Below are 13,154 nucleotides of genomic sequence, written 5' to 3'. Positions count from 1 at the left end.
AACGGGCGCGACCGACGGCGCCGGCGACGGCGCGGCCGAGGGCGCCGGCGCCGGCGCGGCGGAGGGCCGCGGCGACGGCGCGGCCGACGGCGCGGCCGTCGTCGGGAGCGGCGCGGGCAGCACGCTCGGCCCAAACGACGGCGCCGTGCTCGGCGCGGGCGACGTCGGCGCGACGGACAAGGTCGGCGCGGCCGTCGAGGGCGCCGGCGTCGGGGCCGCGCTCGGCGCGGGCGTCGGCGCGGGGAGGCACGACAGCGTCGCGTTCGAGAGCGACCAGCCCGACCCGTCCCACTCGCGCCACGTCGCCGCCGCGAGGTCCGGCGACCGCGCGGCGTCGACGACGTACATGGCCACGGTCAGCGAGCCGCAGCCGTTGGGGCCCACGAACCAGTAGTTTAGCTCGTCGTCGTAGTAGAGCGCCGAGGCGCCCGCGCAGTCGAGGCACTCGTAGAAGGGCCGGCCGGCGCAGGCGTCGCCGCGAGACACATAGACCCCCATTCGGCTCGCGTGGATGGACCGGTCCGAGCCGGCGACGGCGACGGCGCCGCAGGGCGCGGCCGACGGGGCCGCCGTCGACGGCGCGGGCGACGGCGCGGCCGTCGTCGGCGCGGGCGCCGGCGCGGCCGTCGTCGGCGACGGCGCGGGCAGGAGCGTCGGGAGGCCCGACGGCCGCGGCGACAGCGACGGCGCCGCCGACGGCGCGAGCGACGGCGGCGTCGACGCCGACGGCGCGCGCGTCGGCGCGGGGCCGACGGCCGTCACGGCCCCGTCGCTCGCGGCCCAGCCGGCGCCGTCCCACTCGCGCCACGCGACGGCCACGCGGTCCGGGCTCCGCGCGCCGTCGACGGCGTACATGGCCACGGTATGCGAGCCGCAGCCGTTGGGCCCGACGAACCAGTAGCCGAGGCCGTCGTCGTAGTAGAGCGCCGAGTGGCTCGGGCAGTCCGCGCAGTCGTAGAAGGGCCGGCCGCCGCACTCCTCGCCGGCGGAGACGTAGAGGCCCATGCGCCCCGCGTGGATGGCCCGCGCGGAGCCGCCGACGCGCGCCGCTCGGCGGCGCCGACGCCTGGAGCGTCGGCGCGACGCTGCCGCCGCAGGAAACGCAGGCGTCCGCGGCGAGCGAGCCGTCGTCGCCGACGACGGCGCAGCGCGGCGCGTAGTCCGCGACCCAGGCGCAGTCCTTCGACGGCGCGCCCCGCTTGTGCCACGGCGCGGCGGCGACCGTGGGCGGCGCCGACGGCGGGCGCGAGGGCGCGGCGACGCCCGTCGGCGCGTAGGTCGACGGGCCCGGGCTCGGCGCGTAGCGCGTCGGCGGCGCCGTCGGCGCGTAGGACGGCGCGCGCGACGGCGCGGCCGAGGGCGCGGGCGACGCCGACGGCGCGCCCGTCGTGCCGACGACGGCCCCGGCGTTCGCGCGGACGCGCGCGATCTCGTGGCAGTCGAAGGGGTCCATGCGGTAGTAGTCGTAGGGCGCGCACCACGAGAGGTCGGCCTTGGCCCGGGGCGTCGACGCGCGGTCCCGCGAGAACTCGTCGACGTTGCAAAAGTCCTCGGCGATGAGCCCGCCCTCCTCGTGGTAGTAGATCTTGTCGAAGTTCTCCACGTAGGCCCCCTCGACGAGCACCTCCGGCAGCACGTCGCCCTCGGCGATCGCGCGGATGCCGTAGTAGCTGTGCGCGTCCTCGTCGATCCAGAGCGTGTTCACGAGGTGGACCCAGCCCACGTCGATCTTGGGCTCCCGCGAGTTGCCGTTCAAAAACAAATTCTCGTAGAACGTGATCCGCGCGGACTTGTCGTCGTAGCCGTAGTTGCCGAGCCGGCTCCCGTGCTTGATGTTCATGTTCTGCTTGTAGGTGTCGAAGAGGCAGCGCTGGACCGTCACGAAGGTCACGGGCGACTGGAAGTGCATCGACTCGTCGCACGTCTCCGTGTTGCAGCCCTCGTAGTCGAACGTGAGCTTGTCGAAGAGGAAGTGGTGGCCGCCGCGGAGGTAGAAGACGTCCGCGCCCGGCGAGTCGGCCTCGCCCTGCTCGAGCCGCAACTCCCGAAAGACGATGTTCCAGCAGTCCCAGAACACGAACATGGACTTGGAGTCCGTGTCGTCGCTCCAGCGCAACGTGTGGCGGTGGCCCTCGACGGTCTTGTCGCTCCGGTCGTAGAGCACGACCTGGGGCATCGCGAAGTCCGCGCGCACGTGGATGACGAGGGCGTCGTCGGATTCGAGGAACGCGGCCAGGTCCGCCGCGGTGTAGGCGTCGACTTCAGCACCATCTGACCCGCCGTAGACGACGCCTGCGGTCGCCCAGGCCGCGAAGCCCACAGCGCCGTAGGGGTTCGCCGTCGACACGGCGCCGTCGCGGTGGAGGGTGACGTCGACGACGTCGTCCGTGCCCCACTCGCGCGGGTAGTAGCGCGCCCGCGCCTCGCTCTCGGAGACCGCGCAGCCCGCGATCGGGTCCGCCTTGGGGCCCGGTCTTCCGAAGAGCGCGCCGGCGCCGGAGCACGTCACGGCCTCCGGGGTCGTCGTGATGGAGAGCGTCGTCGCGGTTTTACGGACGGGCGCCAGGACCTCCGCGCACGCGCAGCACGACCGGAAGGCGGCGACGCCGCGCGCGTCGGCGAGCGCGCAGCGCGCGGCGTCGGGCCGCCGGCTCACCCAGCCGCAGGTGCGCCGGCGGCCGCCGGCGTCCGCGGCGATCCAGAACGGGTCGTCGGCGCAGCGCGGGGCATCGTCGGCTCGCGCGGCGGCGACGACGACGAGGAAGAAGGGGACGCGGCCCATGTGCTTTCGATCCGCTGCGTCGAGAGGGCGCGTTTTATGAGGTGACGACGGTCCTGCGCGTCGAGATTGGTGCGACAGCAACGCCGAGTGGCTGGGAGGGCGCGGTTTATGAGGCGACGACGGTCCTGCGCGTCGAGATTATTGGTGCGACAGCAACGCCGACGCACGGAGAGCGCCGCACATGCCGGGAAAGAGGCTATCTCCGAAGACAACGTACAAAGCATCGTCGACTTGGGGCTGCATCACGACCTGCAATCACGACCGGCTTGAACTTCGGCGCAGTGCGTGAGACATGGCTTCTTCTCCTCGCCCGAACTGCGCGATGGTTTTGCCCCGCCTCGCGCTCCTCGCACTCCTCGCGCCCCGCGTCGGCGCGCTCGTGCCGACGCTGCGCCGGCCCGCCGCGCGGCGCGCCGTCGCGCGGGCCCTCGACGACGACATCTTCGCCGAGATGGGCGGGGGCGACGCCCTGTTTCCCGCGAGCGCCGACGACGCCCTCGGCCACCCGGACCACGACTACCTGCGGGACGACGACGGGTCCTGCGCCGTGGACCTCGACGCCGTCAACGGCCTCCTCGCCGAGCGGCTCGACGCGAAGCGCGACCGCAACTTCCCGCGCGCCGACGAGCTGCGCGACGAGCTCATGCGGACCCACGGCGTCCGCGTCTGGGACCGGGAGCGCACCTGGAGCGCGCAGCCCAAGAATTCCTTCCGGCGCCGCGAGCCGCGGCCGCTGCCGGAGGCCCACGACTACGCGCGCGGCGGCGACCTGTCGGCGCCCGTCGATGAAACCGCCGTCGACGCGCTGCTCCTCGCGCGCATGCACGCGAAGATGGGTCGCGACTTCGGCCGCGCCGACGCGCTGCGGGAGGAGCTGTCGAGGGACCACGGCGTGCGCGTCCACGACGGGACGAAGACGTGGATCGCGGGCGTCGCGGCCGCGAACACGGACCCCTGGGCGCGGCCCGCCGACGACTACGCGCGCGCGCCCGGGCGCGACGACGGCGCCGTCGACCTCGACGAGGCGGCGGTCGTGGCCCTCGTCCAGCGGCGGTCGACGGCGCGGCGCAAGCAGAACTGGGCCCTCGCGGACGACCTCCTCGACGACCTCCTCATGATCGGCGTCGACGTCGACGACAAGTCGAAGACGTGGCGCGCGGTGGCGACGACCTACGACTTCCCGGAAGACCTCGTCGAGGACGCGGGCGTCGACGTCGACGCCGTGCAGCGCCTCATCGCCAAGCGGTCGCGGCTCAAGCTCCGCCGGAAGTTTCACGAGGCCGACGGCATCCGCGACGCGCTCCTCGCGGAGCACAACGTCCACATCGACGACAAGAAGCGCACGTGGAGCATGCAGAAGCGGCGCCTCGGGACCAAGGCGGAGCTCGTGCCGGCCCTCGAGGACCTCGACTGACGCGCGGGCCCCGCGAGTTCCGGGGGCGGCGCCCGCGCGCGGGTGCGAAGCCCGCCGCGCCCGGCCTAACCCGGATGCACGCTGGTTTTGAGGGAGTGGGGGACGGGGCGCTCGAAGCTCGACGTGCGGCGCGCTCGCGACACGGCCAAACACGGCCAGGCCTACGGCAAGTCCTGCGAAAGTCCTACAGCTGAGGCACTTCAACTTGCCAGGATGAAGGGGGTCGCGCCCATCAACTCGCCCAGCCACCGTACGACCGCGCCGTCGCCTGAGGCGCCCGCGCGGCAACCGGGACCCCTCCGCGGCCCGCCCCAGCCACTCAGCCGCAGCGCTCCGCGCTGCGCCGAGAGTCGCGGTTCACGCCCGAGCCGCATCTCTCGCCGGTCGCCGGGTCGCCAGCGGGAGCCAGAAATGAACTGGAGGTGTAGCAGTCGGTAAAGCGCAGGGCTCAGTCCACACCCTCGCCCGGCGCCGCCCGACGGGGACCCCCTTCGACCCCTCCGCTCTCCGGCACGGCATGGCGTCGGCGAGCGCCGCGCCGGCGCGCGCCGCGGCCGCCGGCCCGCCGGCGGCGGCGGCGGCCGTCGCCGCGCCCGGCGCGATCGCCATGGGCCTCGCCTACGCGCGGAACCGCGCGAAGCGGCTCTACCGGGGCCTCGTCAAGCTCTGGCGCTTCCACGTGAGCGGCCGGCACAAGCGGCGCGCGGGCGGCCTCGTGCTCCGGGCGGCCGAAACGTCCGGCGAGGAGATCCTCCTCATCAACAGCCGGAAGAACCCGGACGTCTGGATCATCCCCGCGGGCACCGTCGAGCGCGGCGAGGGCCTCGCCGAGGCCGCGCTCCGCGAGGTCGCCGAGGAGGCCGGCGTCGTCTGCGGCGTCGACGCCGGCGGCGACCTCGGCACCTTCGACGACGACGACCGCCTCGTGCGCACGGCCGTCTACGTCATGCGCGTCACCGAGGACCTCGGCGCCTGGGAGAACATGGAGTTCGGCCGCAAGCGCCGGTGGTGGGCCCTCGACGCGGCCCTCAAGGCGCTCAAGGACCGCGACCGCCGGCCGCTGGAGAAGTACCTCGGCCGCGCCGCGCCGCCGCGCGGCGCCTGAAGCCGCGCCGGCGCCCCGACGCCGCGCGGACGGCACTGCCGCCCGCGCGCACCACGACCCACGACCACGACCAACCCCGACCCCTTTCGGTGTCCCCTCGTCGGAGACACGCCGCGCTCGCCGCGGCCCGATCATCCTAACAGTTCGCCGCGTCTCACGTCTTACCCGTCGGGCGGTTTCGGCTTCTTGCCGTAGTACTCCTCGTTGAGCTGCTTCGCGCCGTAGGTCGACAGCGGCAGCGAGGCCGCGGCGGCCATCGCGCCGCGGACGTTCGCGGCGTAGAGCGCCGCGTCGGCTTTTTCGTCGTCCGACGGCCGGTAGACGGGCAGCACCGTGACCTCCATGCGGACGTAGAGCGACAGCAGCTGGCGGAGCAGGTGCGCGGGCAGGCCGCCGCAGAACGACGCGGCGTCGAGGTAGCGGTGCGGGTAGGCGACGACGACGGGCTGGATCGGCGCGCCGGGGCCGAAGGCGCCCGTGAAGTAGGTCAGGAGCTGTTTCCCGTTGTGCGTCGTGCCCTCGGGCAGCAGGAAGCACGGCTGGCCGCCCGCGTAGGCGTTCGCGTGCGCGAGGATGGCCTCGCGCGCGCCGCCGCTCGGCTTCGCGCGCTCGCCGTCCGCGGGCGCGACCTGGCCCGGCGACGCGGGGGCGTCGTGCCGCTTCAGCTTGACGACGATGGCGTCGTTGCCCTTGGCCATGGACCGGACGAGCGGAATCTTCACGTACGGCGCCATGACCTGCGGTCCGCGCGGTTCCCCCCGGCGACGACCACCGCGCGGTTCCCCCCCGGACGCCGGCGACGACCACCGCGCGCGCCCAGAAGTAGTAGGCGGCGAAGAATCCCTCCAGCATGCCGCAGTGCGGCGCGAGCGCGACGATCGGCGCCGGGGTCTCGTAGTCCTCGGCGGTCCGGAGATCGACGACCCGCAGGCAGCCGGGCCAGACGCCGAACAGCGCCATGCCGCAGCGGATGACGAGCTGCAGGGGCGCGCCGGCGCGCCGCCGCGGCAGCAGGTCGCTGAGCACGACGCCGACGCAGCCCACCACCGCGAGGAGGACGATTTTCACGGGGACGAGCGCCGCGCAGATCGCGTAGAGGACCCAGGAGAGCGGGCGCAGCAGGAGCGGCAGCGGCTCCTCGTCGTACTCCAGCGGGTGCCGCTGCGGCTTCTCCATGGCCTCGGCGCAGCTGATCAGGGAGCCATTGCGTTACAGGCCACTTCACTTGAACGACACCATCGGCCGGGTCGCGATAAGCAGCGGACGCCGCCCCTCCAGACCGCGCAGCGGTAGTGCCCCAGCCGCCCCTCTCCCGCGACCTCTATGCAGACCAAGGGCAGTCTCGACGCGCACATCCACACCTTTTTTAACGCGCGAGCTCGCGGCGCGCTAGAGCTGCGTGGACGCAAAGTAGGCGATCGCGAGTAAGAAGAGCGCGCCCTTGGCCGCGAGGAGCTTCTGGTTCATCTCCTTCTCGGCCAGCTTCTCTTCTTCCGTCATGTCCGCGGTCTTCCTGCGCGGGGCGCGACGCGTCTCGAGGGCGAGCGCGCGCGTCTCGCGACGCGGCGTCGCGCTTCCGCGCGGCGTCCAACACGACCGCGGCGCGCTGCGGCGGCGGCGACGGCGCCAATGGCGACGGCGCCACCAGCGCGCTACTGCGAGTGGCCAGCGCGCGATGCGGCTGCGGCGCGAAGGCCGCGGCGCAGGTCAGCGTGGCAAGGACAAGCGCTTGCTTCATGGAGGACGCAGCTGCGGTCTGCAGCGGTCCGCAGCGATGTTCCGGTCCGCAGCGATGTTCCGGTGGTACGATCGATACAGGCGGTGCCCACGCAGGTCGAGACGTGCTGCGCGCGGCGCTCGGCGCGCAGGGTTGCACTTCAAGAGCAGAGCTCTCGCGCAAAATCCTTGTGGCAAAATCCCGCGGTTCCTCCCGGGGCCCTACGTTTAGGACGCGTCAAGGCAAAATCTGCGCCAACCCGGGACGCCGTCCGCGCCCGCCCGAGCCCTCGACGAAGGCGCCGTCGGCGTCGACGGCCGTCGCGCACCACGCGAGGCCGTTCGCGTCCGCGTAGTCGTACGTGCAGGCCTCGTAGGACGTCTTCGCGTGCAACGCACGCGCTCAATATTACGCTAGCACCACGCGCCTGATCCTCCTCTTGACGGCGAAACCCGAATAACCCATGCGGCGCACCATCGGCGTCTTGGTAAAAGAGGGCTCGGGCGCCTGGCCGCCGCCGGCGTCCGTCGCCGGCCGCGTCAACTTCTACCGCGGCGGCGACGCGGCGAGCTTGCAGGCGCAGACCGACACGCTGGACGCGCTCGTCTGGGTGCCCGGCGTCGCCGGCGCCGAGGCGACGAAGGCGTTCGAGGCGCTCGGGCCGAACTGGGTCCACTCCTTCAGCGCGGGCGTCGACGGCCTCGCGCCGTTCCTCGCGTCCGAGGCCCTCGCCGCGCGGCCGACGCCCCTGAGCAACGGCCGCGGCGCCTTCTCGAGCTCGCTGGCGGAGTACGTGCTCGCGGCCGCGCTCCACTTCAACAAACAACTGCCCCGGTGCGCGAGGAACCGCGACGCGAAGCGATGGGACGCCTTCACCATGGACGTCCTCGCGGGCAAGACCATGGGCTTCGTGGGCTGGGGCCACATCGCCAAGACGTCGGCGCGGCTGGCCGAGGCCTTCGGGATGAAGACGATCGCGTGCCGCCGCGACCCGGGCAAGGCGGACGCCGACGGCGAGCCCGCGCCGGGCGCGACCTTCGGCGTCGAGGACAAGCTGGAGGTCTTCAAGCGGTCGGACTTCGTCGTGTGCTCCCTGCCGGGCACGCAGGCGACGCGGGACTTCTGCGGCGGCCCGGAGTTCGCGGCGATGAAAAACACTGCCGTATTCATCAGCCTGGGCCGCGGCGCGGCCGTCGACGAGGGCGCGCTCGTCGACGCGCTGGCGACGGGCGCCATCGCGGGCGCCGCGCTGGACGTCTACAAGGTGGAGCCGCTGCCGGAGGCGTCGGCGCTCTGGGGCCTCGGCGACAAGGTCCTGCTGACGGCGCACAACGCGGACCTCACGGCGGACTACTTCGAGCTCGGCTGGGACGTCTTCGCCGCGAACCTCGACGCGTGGGAGGGCGGCGCCGACCTCGCGACGCCCTTCGACCCCGCGCTGGGCTATTAAAGCGCTTCAAGCGAGGGGCAAGGTGCCGTCGCAGGATCCAGCGCGGTCCGATATGAGGGCTGCCCTGCTGCTGGCCGCGGCGGCGGCGGACTTCGTCTTCGTCGACTTCAACGAGACGCAGGGCCTGCGCCTGAACGGCGCGGCGGCGACGTCGGCCTGCGAGGAGGTCGAGGCGCGCAGCCACGGCCCCCACGAGACGAACCTCGGCGAGGGCTCGTTGGACGAGGTCTACGGCGAGAACGACGACGTCATGAAGACCGTGACCGTGGACACGAACCCGCTGTCCAGCTTCCAGGACGACGCCCTGGCGAAGAAGGCCATCCTCGGCCACCGGGACCGCTACGCGGCCGGCGACCGGAGCTGCGCGGGCCGCGTGCGCCTCACGCCGTCGCGGCCCGACGCGCGCGGCTCCGTCTGGTACCACCTGCCGCGGCCCGTCCAGGGCGGCTTCGAGAGCTCGTTCACGTTCAAGGTCACGGACCACAGCCGCCACTGCACGCGGCACCGCGACCTCGACTTTAGCCTCGAGCTCTACGAGAAGTGCTACGTCCGCGGCGGCGACGGCCTCGCGTTCGTCGTGCACAAGGACCCCAACGGCACGGCGGCGCTCGGCGGCTTCGGGGGCGACCTGGGCTACGGCGGCATCGAGGCGTCGCTGGCCGTCGAGCTCGACATGGACTACAACCCGGACGTCGCCGGGGCCTTCGCGGGCGACGCGGCGCCCGTGGACCACGTCGAGGTGCGGTCCCGGGGCCGTTTGCCCAACGCCGCGTCGGGCGCGGAGGCGCTGCTCGCGCCCGTCGTCTTCCACGACCTCGCGGACGGCCTCGAGCACCTCGTCAAGGTGCGGTACCTGCCCTACGTCGACATGGCGTATTTCGCAAACTTCTCCGTCTACCCGGCCGCGGCGCCCTACATGGTTGACGGCGGCGAGCACCGGCGGCTCGGCCTGCTGCTCGTCTTCCTCGACGACGGCGTCGCGCTCGACTCGCCGTCCATGGCCATCCCGATGAACCTGCCGGAGATGCTCGGCCTCGACGGCGACGGCCTCGCGTACGTGGGGCTGACCGCGTCGACGGGCAAGCGGTGGCAGAAGCACGACGTCACGTCCTGGTACGTCTGCGACCGGCGCGTTTCGGCGTTTTTTTGATGTGGGCGTCGTTTCGTCATGTTGTTTTCTTCGCGTAGGCCCGACTGCGACGAGCCGTCGGACGACGCGACCCGCTTCGACTACCACACGGCGTCGAAGAGCTCGGGCTTCAACGTCGCGTTCAAGTACACGCCCGGGCGGGGCTACGGCGGCGACGTGCGGCCGGTGGGCGCGGGCCCCGCCGTCTCCCAGATGGGCCGCGTGCCCGCGCGGCACGCGTCGCCGGACAACGACGTCGTCGGCCCGGACGTCGCGCACCACGCGACGGGCCGCCACGAGGGCGTCCCGTCCTAGGCGTTGTTAGTACTTATGGTCCGGCGCGTACTCCGCGGCGGGGGGCATGGGGAAGTAGCGGTTGATGGGGAAGGGCGTGAGGTTGCCGTCGACGGCCGGTGGCCGGTCGACGTGGTCCCGCTCGTAGGCGAGGCGGTAGCGCCGCGCGCGCTCGACGTCCTCCCGCTCGACGTCGGCCGTCGACGGCCGCTCGCGGGGCGTCGGCGCCTTCTCGTAGGGCAGCGACTCGATCTCGTTGCCGTCCGCGTCGCGGATCGTGTGCGTGATCGGATTCCGCATGGCCTTGGCGATCAGCACGTTCTCCTCGTAGATGTCGCGCGTCGCGTCCCAGCTCTCGCGGAGCGTCGACAGGTCGTAGGGCAACGCGCCGCGCGGCGTCGGCCGGTGCTCGTCGAGCGCGGCCGTCGCGGGGCCCATGGTGCGGTACGGCGCGCGGAAGACCTGCTGCCGGTTTCGTTGGGCCAGGGCCCGCCCCCAGCGCATGGCCTCCTGGGCCGCCGCCGTGGACACGCGCTCCCTGACCGTCGTGAAGCGGTCGTCGACCTGGGGCAGGCCCAGGCGCGCCATGTGCTGGTCCAGCGCGTCCTCGGCCGTGCCGAAGGGGCAGGGGTGGGGGGCCTTGCGCGGCTTCTCGCGCCGGGGCACGTGCGTGTTCGCCGTCCCCGCGGGCGGCATGCGGCCCTTGTCCGTCGTCGGCGGGCGGCCCCGGTCGGCGGCGCGCATCTCGAACTGTTCGGCGTCGTCGTCGTCCGCCCGGGGCAGCGCGCTCTGTTTTGCGTATCTCATCACCATCGGCTTGTCGCATATTTGCCACTAGCAATCGAGGGCATGCCTTGCCCAAAGCTGCTTACTAAAGCCACTTTGCTACCCTAACGCCGCTTTACTCGATGGCCATGCTCGCGCTGATTGCGATCGCGGCGCGGTCGACGACGCGAGCCTTCGCGCCCTCGTCGCGCTGCCACCGCGGCGCCTGGCGGCTCGCGTCGACGCGCGGCGGCGCGCCGAGCGACGCGGCCCAGCGGCGCGAGTCGTGCCCCGTCGGCGCGGTCGTCGACGTCGTCGAGAAGGAGGCGCAACGGACGGGCGAACTGACACGCGGCGTCGTCGCGCGGCACCTGACGAACAAGCCCTTCCATCCGCGAGGCATCAAGGTGCTCCTCGCGCAGTCCGTCGTCGGCCGCGTCTTCGACGTCGTCGACGCGCCCGCCGTGACGCCGGAGCGCCGCGCGGAGCTCGCGAGGACGGCGAACCCGCACGACCGACAGCGGCGCGGCGGCCGCGGGCGACGACGAGGCGGCCGCGGCGGCCGGGGCCGCGGCGGCCGCGATCGCGGCGGCGAGGACCGCCCGGTGGCGAGCTTTGTGGGTTAAATTAAGGTCTCTCGTTAAAGTCGCCGCTCCGCCGCGGCGTCATCTCCGGTGCGCCTCGGCGAGCACCGCACGGAGCTGGTCCGGCGACGGCCGCTTCGGCGACGTTCCCAGGAACGCGAAGTGGTCCGCGTCGCGCGCGTACATGCGGAACGACGGGTTGGGCCAGCGGCGGTAGAGGGCGATGCCCGAGTCGTCGGCCCGCAGCTGGAGCGCGTCGGCCTCGGCCGCGTACGTGAGCTTGAAGTCGCTCATGAGCAGCGGCGCCATGGCGCGGCCCGGCGCGACGGGCGACGGCACCTTGAGGCGGCCGTTGAGGCACAGCAGACAGCAGCCCGCGTCCTGGAGGCGCGCGGCGACGACCTGGAGCTGCGTGACGGGGTTGAGGCTCGCGTGGCGCGGCCGCCGCGTCGCCGCGGCGACGGCGCCGCGCGGCGCCGCGGACGACGGCGCGACGGCGACGACGAGGGTGCCGCGCGGCGGCGGGTCGTTCCGGTCCGTCGCGGCCCGCGCCTCGTCGGCGAGGAGCCGCGCCTCGAGCCGGTCGTCGACGCGGCGCGCGATCGCGTGCGCCGCCAGTCGCGCCGCGTCCGTCCGCGTCGCCACGAGCGCGCGCACGCCGCCGTGGGGCCAGCGCGCCGCGAGCTCCAGGGCCGCGAGCAGGCTCAGGTCGCCCCGGCTCGACGACGGCGCGGCGGGGCCCTCGAGGACGTCCGCGACGACGTCGCCGCCGCCGCCCGCGTCGCCGTCGCCGCCGCCGCCGCCGCCGAGGAGGTGGCGCAGGTCCAGGGACCCGAGGCGCACCTCCTGGCGCTCGTAGCGCAGCTGGAAGGCCTCGCCGACCGTCGCCGACACCTCGTCGAGGAGCTTGGCGCCGCGGGGGTAGAGGGCCCACTCCACCGGCTCCATGGAGCCCGGCCCGAGCTTCGTTTGTTTCGGCTTTGGTGTCAGGGATGTTGTGTGTTTGGTGAGGACGCAGGCGACGATGAGCGGCAGGCGCCCGGCGAGCATGGGCGGCGGGCGCCCGCTGCGCCCGCAGCCCATAGTGTTGAACCTCGACTGAGAATTACCACAGCATGGAGAGTCGTGGGGAGGACTTTTTGAGCTATTGAAACCGCTGTCCGCAGCCATGCGCGCGTCTGCGACGTTCTGGCTCGGCGTTGCTTTGACGCAAGCGCTCCAACCCGCCAGCAAGCGGCGCGCGCACTTCATCAACCTCACGAACGGTATAGAAGCACTCGACAAGCTGCCGCCCGACCTACAAAACAACGTGAACTTTGTGAGAATACAGTCGAGCAAATGCGAGGCCAACGACTTCTACGGCATCCTGCAGGACGTGGACCACAACCTGCTCTTCCACCTGGCGACCGGCGCGGAGTGCGTCGTCTACGACTTTGGTTGTCGAGGCAGCCAGTGGCCCGGCGCGGAGGACCAGAAGGTGCCGCGCGCCATCTGGTGGGGCCTCGAGTGGATCCGCTACGCCCTGACGCGCGCCTGGAAGCTCCCCGACGGCGGCGCGCCGCCGACGCTCCGCGGCTACAACGTGCGGTCGCTCTTCGACGAGAAACTCGGGAGGCTCCCGAAGCCGCTCTACAAGAAGCTCAAGTACTACCGCAAGTTCGCGCCCGAAACCGTCGACCTCCGGGGCGCCTACGGCGTCGCCGGCACGCAATTCGACGGCAAGGACGACGTCTACGCGGGCATGGTGGACGCCTGGGCCGCGGAGCGCGCGGGCGCGGACGCCGGAAACGACCTGCCCGACGGGTTCCGCATCTACCGCGCCACCGACTACGCCGGCGTCGGCCGCGGCGCCTGCGCGAAGAAGGACGGCGGTTCGTAAAATCATGTCAACATGAGCTCCGGATTCGTGTTTCC

General features: G+C 72.7%; 5 protein-coding genes across 5 annotated transcripts in view; 3 read left to right on the top strand and 2 right to left on the bottom strand.

Annotated features, from left to right (window-relative positions):
• AURANDRAFT_71216 (hypothetical protein) overlaps positions 1–2,782 on the bottom strand; it is a gene marked incomplete at both ends in the record, with an annotated part of 3,886 nt that extends 1,104 nt beyond the window's left edge. The window contains 2 exons of the mRNA XM_009036763.1: positions 4–978; positions 1,085–2,782. Of these exons, the coding sequence (XP_009035011.1) occupies positions 4–978; positions 1,085–2,782 (2,673 nt within the window). The remainder of the gene's footprint in view (positions 1–3; positions 979–1,084) is intronic.
• A 322-nt stretch (positions 2,783–3,104) lies between these two features.
• Positions 3,105–4,196, top strand: AURANDRAFT_62791 (expressed protein; the record flags this gene model as incomplete). The annotated part of the gene is made up of 1 exon (XM_009036879.1): positions 3,105–4,196. One exon carries the CDS (start codon positions 3,105–3,107, stop codon positions 4,194–4,196), a length of 1,092 nt encoding a protein of 363 aa, XP_009035127.1.
• A 3,558-nt stretch (positions 4,197–7,754) lies between these two features.
• On the top strand, positions 7,755–8,369 carry AURANDRAFT_14206 (hypothetical protein; the record flags this gene model as incomplete). The annotated part of the gene is made up of 1 exon (XM_009036880.1): positions 7,755–8,369. A coding segment is annotated over one exon (615 nt), but the record flags the coding sequence as incomplete, so codon positions are not given.
• A 2,565-nt stretch (positions 8,370–10,934) lies between these two features.
• On the top strand, positions 10,935–11,111 carry AURANDRAFT_18047 (hypothetical protein; the record flags this gene model as incomplete). The annotated part of the gene is made up of 1 exon (XM_009036881.1): positions 10,935–11,111. A coding segment is annotated over one exon (177 nt), but the record flags the coding sequence as incomplete, so codon positions are not given.
• Positions 11,112–11,321: 210 nt separating this feature from the next.
• Positions 11,322–12,290, bottom strand: AURANDRAFT_62789 (hypothetical protein; the record flags this gene model as incomplete). Its single annotated transcript, XM_009036762.1, has 1 exon — positions 11,322–12,290. The coding sequence occupies one exon, from the start codon at positions 12,288–12,290 to the stop codon at positions 11,322–11,324; it is 969 nt and encodes a 322-aa protein (XP_009035010.1).
• Positions 12,291–13,154: the final 864 nt, after the last annotated feature.

Source organism: Aureococcus anophagefferens, assembly GCF_000186865.1.
Source record: "Aureococcus anophagefferens unplaced genomic scaffold AURANscaffold_5, whole genome shotgun sequence".
Classification (NCBI taxonomy): Eukaryota; class Pelagophyceae; order Pelagomonadales; family Pelagomonadaceae; genus Aureococcus; species Aureococcus anophagefferens.
This window is presented reverse-complemented; position numbering and strand designations above follow the sequence as displayed.